At 46.2% G+C, this 8,498-nt stretch overlaps 1 protein-coding gene across 1 annotated transcript in view; it reads right to left on the bottom strand.

Moving 5' to 3' along the window:
- Positions 1-502: 502 nt before the first annotated feature.
- LOC130266651 (TOG array regulator of axonemal microtubules protein 2-like) overlaps positions 503-8,498 on the bottom strand; it is a 16,722-nt gene continuing 8,726 nt past the window's right edge. Inside the window, exons 7-12 of the mRNA XM_056515929.1 lie at positions 7,884-8,001; positions 6,822-6,925; positions 5,253-5,457; positions 4,460-4,676; positions 3,315-3,401; positions 503-1,494 (exon numbers count right to left, since the gene is read on the bottom strand). Coding sequence (XP_056371904.1) covers positions 1,259-1,494; positions 3,315-3,401; positions 4,460-4,676; positions 5,253-5,457; positions 6,822-6,925; positions 7,884-8,001 — 967 coding nt within the window. The 3' untranslated portion in view covers positions 503-1,258. The remainder of the gene's footprint in view (positions 1,495-3,314; positions 3,402-4,459; positions 4,677-5,252; positions 5,458-6,821; positions 6,926-7,883; positions 8,002-8,498) is intronic.

Here is an 8,498-nt window from a genome sequence, read left to right as displayed (position 1 = left end):
GATCTAACTAGAAAACTTTAGACTGTACAGGATCTCTTGGGTCCATTCTCCCCCAAACATGTCAATGGGTGGCCCCGTTACAATTCCAAGTTATAAACAGCAGCACAAATGACACAAAGATAACAAGGCAAAAGAGGAAGAGGAGAGGCCAAGTGAAGAAAGAATATGTGAGACACTGGCACATGGAGTGAGCTGCACTCTGATAACCACCAAACTATTATGTCCTGGACTCACATCTCCTTGCGTAGTTTTTAAAAAAAATTAGTTTATTTAAAATATAAAAATCAAAACATGTGATCAGAATAAAATATATACAGTTCAAAATATATCATCAGAATTTTAAAGATACAATCAAGATACATTTATTCAAACCTACAGCTAACTATCAGAATATCTGTACATCTGTGGCTACACAGGCTAACGCATAAATCCTTTTCTTCAAACACTCTTTGGAATAGGCAGCAGCTTCTTCCTGAGCTCAGATGAAAGAGAACTCTTCTGGATGGGAGGCAAGGACTTTGTAGCTAAAGGAACATAGAAAACATCCAGGAAAATCTTCTTGACAAGAGTGGAGCCAGTCAGGTCTGCAAAGTGAACACACAAAATGTAACAGAGGCAGCAATGCAAACCTAAAACATCTAAAGCTTCATATTCCATGGGACACATTTCCTGGAAACTTCTAAATAGCTGCACAGGGAAACATGCTCCTGCCAGCAGCCCCTTGAGGCAGGCCAGGGCCTCACCCTGACCCACTTGCACAGAGCTCCCAGGGGAGCAGCCTGGCCTCTGGGCTGCCCTGGGACAGCAGGAGCCCAGAGCCCTGTGCTTTCCAGCAATGGCTCAGCTGCACATGCAGCCTCCTGCTCCTCTCCCTGCCCCACAGCTGAGCAGCCCTACAGCTCCACTGGGGCACTGGGAGCAGCACAGCTCATGGCAGGGGCACCTGCAGGGCAGAACTGTTCCCTGGCAATGGGCACAGGCTCTCCAGGCTGGCACAAGACCCTTCCTCCTGCCAGAGAGCGGCCCAGCTCCCACCTTACCTCTGTGTGAGGCTGAGCCCTGCTGGCCCTTCCCCTTGTCCTCAGTCTGGAGTTGCTTCAGGCCCCCTGAGCATGCCGTGACTAGGAAGGGCAGTGGAGAGAGCAGGGGCAGATGCACACCCTTCCTCAGTATTTTGTCATTTTTGGCACAGCTAAAATGTCACATCCGGTGGTGTCCATCTGAGCCCTTGGTCAGCTTGCTGGAGAACACCAAGCCTTCACCAGCCCAAAATGCTGGAGAGTTTTTCCCGCACATGTGGGGGCTGGCTGGCAGCACACTTCCTCAGCTTGGTGCCCATCACCTCGTAGAGGGCAGAGGCGAGCCTGGTGAGCACCGTGCGGACATTGGCGCTTCGCACAGGCAGCGCCTTGTTCTCCAGCAAGGACCAGAGCACGGGCAGGGCGCAGCGCTGGACGACTTCAGGGCTCCTGGCATGAACCTCTTCCACCAGCTCTGCCGGGACAGAGACACAGGCTTCTTAACACCAGCCTCAATGCAAACAAGGATCTGCCCCGAGTTTTGCTTCTTGGAAGCCTCTCTGGCTAAGAGCAGCGAAATAGCACATAGAGCCCCACGATCCAGAAATGGCCAAAGCAGCTGATCCTCCCCAAAACAGAACCACCAACCCCTCGGGACTAATTTCTCCAAATGGAGCCTGGTAACTGTGGCAGAATTTGTACCTTTACTAGATCATTTCACAATCTGTTTCTGCATCAACAAAGACTGATGCAGTGAACAGATTAATGACTGAAATGTCAACTTGCCTTTTATTTCCATTTAGGAGTTTTCTAAACCCACACTGAAGATTTGGAAATGCATTTGGAATGCACTGGAAATAATTGAGAGATTTCTAATAAAAAGGATGATTCCATTTTGGTGACCCTGGATGTCAAGTGCCAAAACTCTAATTTGGCTCTTCCCTTTGCTCAGTGGCACACAACAAAGAGCAGTATTAGACCACACTTCCAAACTCTAGCCTACCATGGATGGGTGCTGCTTGACAGCTGGATTAAAAACATCAGAGACTAGCTGGTGTCTTTGGCAGAATGCTTTTGTGCCTTCCAACAAACAGCTGTTTCAAACCTCAGGGTGTCTTAGATAATTACCCAGACTCCATTACTGTGGCATTTGAGCAACTCCACATTTTAATGCCATTTCCCCTCCCAATGTTAATGGCGTTATTCTTATAATGTGCACTGAAATAGCAGAATAGAGAGAGAAAAATGCTACACAGGGGACTGAAATTTAACCAAAACACGAGTGTTTTCTCACATTCTCTCTGGAGACTGCTCCCTGCTAATTTTCTGAACTGCAGCCATGAAACACAGCCAAAACTTTACTACCAACAAGCTCCTGGCATGCAAAATAACTCCAAAACTAAATTCCCTCTTCCTAGAGATCTACTTTATTCAAATGTTCTTTAAAGGGCCTGTGACATTCCCAATCACTGAACATTGCCCTTTCAAGATTCCTACTGAAGACACAAAGTGTATGAAACCTTACATTTAGAGATGATGGCACACTTAGCAGTGGATTTAGCCCCAGTTAAAGCAAGGCTATAAAGCATCTTATCTATTGCATATTAAGATTATAATTTTTCCATTCTTTGGCTGGGGCTGATATAGCCAGCTCCTCTGAGGAATCAATTATCAGCTGCATTTGCAGCATTTTGCACAGCGCTGACACAGGAAGACACTGTTTGCACACCCTGAAATGCTCAGTCCAATGCCACTTTGACAGAACAGGCAGGGAGCCTCAGCACTCTGCTTCTGCCCCTCTGACTCCAAAGGCTGCCTTGCACCAAATCCGTGCCTCTAATCTGTGTGTTGAGTTTTGACCCAAGCTGTGACCCCCAGGCACTGCAGGGTTCAGCCTCAAAACTTTCCAAGAGCAAAACAAGAATTCTGTGAGGACAAAACAAAGGGATCCCTGCAACAGCACTTGCCACCATTTTCCCTAAAGGATCACAGATGTCCCTGAGCTTCCAAGAGAGGAGCCAGCTGGGTATTTTTAGCCTCTCCCTTTCCTGCAGGTGGCTTCTGAGATGCCCCAGTGAGAGCTCAGCCCCCAGGCCGAGCGCCGCCCCCATCTCAGGTGCTGCACAGCTCTGCAGCAGCCAGGGAAAACCTGCCAAACACACCTGCCATGGGGATGGGGCAGGAGGGACAAGCTCAGCACCCCCGATTTGGAGCAGCTGCTCTACTGTCCATTCACAGGCACTCCCTGTAAATACTCCCTGGCAAGAGCTCTTGGCTCAGAAGGGGAGCCCATACCTGTGATACGCTCTGTGACATCCAGCAGAGCTTGCCCACTCAGTTGACTCCATTGGTGGCTGAACTCTTTCATCAGTGATACTTTATCTACAGGAGAAACACACGTTTCTGCTCACTCTTCTGAGGTCATAGGAGAAAGGACAGGGGCAGCCCCAGTTTATAAATTCAAGTAAATTTCTGCTGATTTTGGAATCTTTTCTACTTTCCTTCCAGCCTACTTGGCAGGGCTTTAAACTCCAAGAAAAAAGCTCTCCTTTCACATTTGTAAATGCAAAGTTGCCTGCTCTACCCGCAGCTATGTTAAACATTTCACATCAGGGACCTCTAGAGTTCAACCACACGTAAGCAGTGAAAGGGTTTTGCAATCCAGAGCAAACAGGAAGAAGCCCAGACTTGGGATACAGAAAGGCACTGAGTCAGGCAGTTCATGAGTTCACAGAGCAGCTGAACTGGAGAAAGTGGAAATTCCCCTTGAAGATCTGCCTCTTCAACACTCCATTTTTCAGGCATATTTCCCCAGTGCAGCATCTTCAGAGCTGACATAAATCTCTGCAGCAAAGGAATTTAGAGCAGCCCTTGCCTGTGTAGGTATTTGCTACAGCCATCCTGCCCCATGCAACACAGCATGTGGTACAAGGCATCAGTGACAGCTGGATTTCTATCTGTTCTGAGGAAATTAACTTGGAGAATCATAACTTTTCCTTTGAAAAAAAGACAAAGAAGGAAGGTGGAAAATTGGCAGCTAATTCCTATAATGTGGAGCCTGCCAGGAGGCTGCTCTGCAGAACCTCTGATGGGCCAGTGTTCCTTCATGGCAACAGCAAAGCTATTAATTTGGGAAGTCAAATGGGGTCCAAGCAAACTCTAAAACCCCTTTGCCTCTGAATTGTTGCAAAGCTCTAGTCCAGGACCTCTTCTCCAGACAAGCAGCACAGAGCCAAGGGCTCCTGGCACTTTTGGGAAATGCTGATGCACATTCAAGCCTGTTGGGAGACTGGTGTGTAAGGACTGCACCTCCACAGCTTCTGGTGGATGCAGCTGGAGCGTTCCACAGGCAACAAGAGCTCTCCAGGCACTCAGTGTTCTCTTGTGTCAGAGAGGCAGAGACACGGCTGAGGGGAGTCCATGTCAGGGGTCAGCCTTACCTAAATGAGCAATGGATTCTTCCAGGGCGTTCACAGCTGCAGCATGAACCCCAGGGTCCTTTGAGTTCAGGTTCTTTAGTATTCCTTCCACCAAAAGGACCATCACTGGGTACAAGGCATCTTCCAGGATGGCTATGATTTCTGCCAGCACGTCCAGCGCCATCTGCTTCACTCTCTTGTGAGTGTCAGATATTCTCAGGTCAAAATGATGAAAAATCTGTGGAGAGAAGAAGCAGCATGAAAGCTGGATTAAAATGCCCTTGTTTGGAGAGGGGATGTAGAAATGAGCATTCAGTACCCAAGAAGGGTAAACACCATCTTTACCAAGTGGAATAGAGACAAGGATGGAAATGAGAAGCCGAGTTGTGCCTGTGCAAGACAGGCTGGAGTTTACAGAAGTATCCTTTTAAAAATATTTGGTTTAAACCAACTCAGGCTGATCCTTCTCTCACACATCCCAACCCATTTTGTGTCTAGAGAATAATTGCCATGCTTTCAGTGGCTGGATTCCCTTCACTTCACCCAACTGGGGGTAGGAGACAGCAGAAGTTACACCAGTGGAAAATTCTGTCATCATCTGATGAACAGCACCAATAGGCACCTGCCAGACAAATACAGCTGGACTGAAAGAACTTGTCCTGAAGCCTGAACCTGAATTAAATTGGTGTGGGTAAGAGGGACCAGCCTGTCCCAAAGAGCCAGGATGTAGTGCCAAGACACACTGAATTAACTTTACTGCTCCAGGCTTGGGAGAGGAGCTCAAGGGAAGGAAGAGTGAAGATACCCTACATACTTGGACAATGTTAGTGGCGACGAGCTTGGGGCTGGTTTTGCACACGTCTAGGAGGAGTGCCACTCCTTCCATCCGTGTCTCAAACCCCTTGGCTTCCAGGAGATCGTAAAGCTTCTGGAGCGTCTCCGTTTCATCCCTGGCTGGAGGTAACGTCACCTGGGCTTTTGGACGCTGGAGGAGGCGTCCATCCGAGGTCGACTTCACCCTGGAAAATAAAACCAAATTCCGACTTCTTGGTGATAATACCTGCAGATAATTGTGAGCAAAACATCTAGAGGAGCTTTCCTAAGGATGTGATCTCAAGCTCGAAAATCACGAGACTCTGAAAAACCACGTGGACCTCATGACAATCATTATGGGAGACAATCTGCAAGTAACATTCTAGCCAGTGCTCACTCAGGAAAACCAAGGATGAGATGCATCTGATCTATCTTCAGATGGCTTCCCAGGCACACAGGTCACATTGTAGTGTGGGGAAAGAGAGACACTACTGCCAAGTTTAAATGCCTCTTTATATGGAAGGTGTGTGTCTTCAAATAAGGAAACTCATCACTCCATAGAAGTGTCTCTACACCAGGCATGACAATCTGGAACAGGAGCTCAGATGCATCTGAGCAGATGAACAGGGGCATATCTGAAGGATCCAGAAAATCAGTAACAGAGAGAAAAACAGAAGCCAGACATCCCAGCACTACGCTCACATTAAGTTTGCTTTCCTAGAGACTAGATGCACAGCTAAACATACCCACTGGGAACAATTCTCCTGGATCAATCTGTCTCTTCCATGAGCATGGGAAGATCCTAGCTATGCTACTGAGGCATGTGGTCACTTTCCTGCCACTGCTGAGCATGACAGAGCTAAATAAATCCTCTCTGTTATCAGAGGAGAACAAGTACAAGTAACTCTGCCACTGGCATGAAGAGACAGCAAGGACCAAATCTCTGTCTGAAATGCAGATTGCAGCATAGGGGGAAATCAAGCAAACATGCTGTCCATCAAGCAAACTATATGAAGGACAGGAATATCAAGACAGAATGTCCACATGGAGACACCTGTTGAACAAAGTTGCTCAGGAATTGCCTTGCTACTTACAACTCAAACTTGGTACTGTTTGAGGCTAAGAAAACCATGATTCAGCCAGGCCAAACTACTTGCATGGGAACTGCTTGTTTGGGGAATGGCATCTTGCTTCTAGACTGGGACTTCTCATCAAAACACCCATCTGAAAAACACTCCATTCAGATGCAATAAAACCCTGGTTGAATTTACTTGTCTCAAGTCACGCAGCAGAGGTATGGCCCTCTCCTAGCCTGCACATCACTGCCCTTGCCACTGCAATGAATTTTCTGAGCTGCAACCAGTGGGTTACTTTTTGTCTCCTAATTTTCATGGAATGCCCTCCAGAGAAGTTTGTTCAGTGTAATGCAGAAGTAGACATTTTTTATCATAGGGCATGTGTAGGAAAAAGGAAACAATCTCTGGCCATCTCTGCCAGAAAGATTTTCCTGAGGAAGAGACATGTGCAGCCTGTCATGTGCTTTGTCACATCTAACAGAAGTGCTCAGTACCTTTGACTAGAAGGCAATGTGGCCTGGGGCTGCTTCGAGCCATCGCTCCTCTTCTTCACAGAGCACTTGACAGATGGGCGTTCACCCTTCTGCTCTTCCACCCGCTACAAAGACAGAGAGAAACCCCACGGATCTTTAGAATATAAAACAGGAAATTCCCTGTTGAAAACACAAGTTGGAACCAGGATCACTGCTACCAAGCCTTAGGGAAACATTTCCTAACATACAGAAGGAAACAGACAGAGATTCAGTGATGCCAACTCATTGTTTGCAACAGCCCAAGGCAGGGTATGGGTGGTGCCATACTGAGCAGCAGTTTAAAATCCCAAACTCATGAGTCTTGAGCATAAATGGGAATAATGCAAACTGGTAGGCAATGAGTGTTCTTACAGGAAGCAGCAGAAAAATTTGAACTCTTTGGGTTGAGAGGTGTTCCATTTTGTTGGAAAGTGATTCAGTAAAACCTGGCTCTCCCTGTTCCTGCACAAAGGCACACTCCCTTTTATCCTGTAGATAAAAAAGAATAAAAAATTCCCCCCAAACGAACAAATCATTTTGCACCGGATGGTGCTGAATTCACCAAGCTACTTCCAGCTCCACAGACCTTGACAGGAGGGCACTATTCCCAAAAGACAGAGAGTAATTGTAGTAATAGGACTATCTTGGACATCTTCTGCATTTTTGGAAATGTTCTTGGCACTACTGCCAAGTGTCTTTTGCACAGACTCTATTATCTTCAGAAGCACCATTCTCACTTAACTGCTTTACTGGGGGCAGAGTAGGGAGAGTGCAGAGGGGGGTTACCCTTAAATGTCAACCCATTTTCTGCTCTTCCCCTTTCCTGTTCGTGAGCAATATTCAAAATATTGAAAACCCCACTTTTTCCCGAATAATATCAGTTCCTCTGTGGTCTGCAGATGAACAGGGATGAAGAGCTCATTCCCAGGAGCAAAATGATTCAGCAGAAGAGGAATGAGATAAAGACAGATTAGGTATGTTTGATCTCCTATTAGCAATGGCAATAGTTGCACACAGGAGCCATTTCTCGTGGCAAGCACTTACTCTCTTCTTCATTCTTTTCAGAATATCTTCCAGGTGACGGGCGGGAACGGATCGCTCCAAAAGCATTTTACCTTCTGGGTGATTGAGCAACATCTTCACCATGTCCTGTCCATAATGCCTATGGAAAGATGGAGGGAGGGAGGGAGGAAGGAAGGAAGGGAGGAAGGGAAGAAGAAAGAAAGAAAAGAAAGAAAAGAAAGAAAAGAAAGAAAAGAAAGAAAAGAAAGAAAAGAAAGAAAGAAAGAAAGAAAGAAAGAGAGAAAGAGAAAGAAAGAAAGAAAGAAAGAAAGAAAGAAAGAAAGAAAGAAGAAAGAAGAGAAAGAAAGAAAGAAAGAAAGAAAGAAAGAAAGAAAGAAAGAAAGAAAGAAAGAAAGAAAGAAAGAAACGAAAGGAAAAGAAAGAAAAGAAAGAAAGAAAAGAAAGAAAGAAAAAAGAAAGAAAAGTGAACAAACAAATGAAGACTGTTAACAGAAGAGGCTGATACCTTAAACTCCTCAGGTGCAATCCTTGCATGAGAAGGCATTGCTTACTCAGCAAAGAGAGAGAAAAACACCATTTCACTCTGAAACTGTGGGTGTGCTTCTGTGGAATCAAAGGATCCCAGGGAGATGGAAA

The sequence above is a fragment of the Oenanthe melanoleuca genome, unplaced genomic scaffold, assembly GCF_029582105.1.
Source record: "Oenanthe melanoleuca isolate GR-GAL-2019-014 unplaced genomic scaffold, OMel1.0 S125, whole genome shotgun sequence".
NCBI lineage: Eukaryota > Metazoa > Chordata > Aves > Passeriformes > Muscicapidae > Oenanthe > Oenanthe melanoleuca.
The sequence above is the reverse complement of the archived record's forward strand: the minus strand, read 5'-3'. Positions and strand labels throughout refer to the sequence as shown.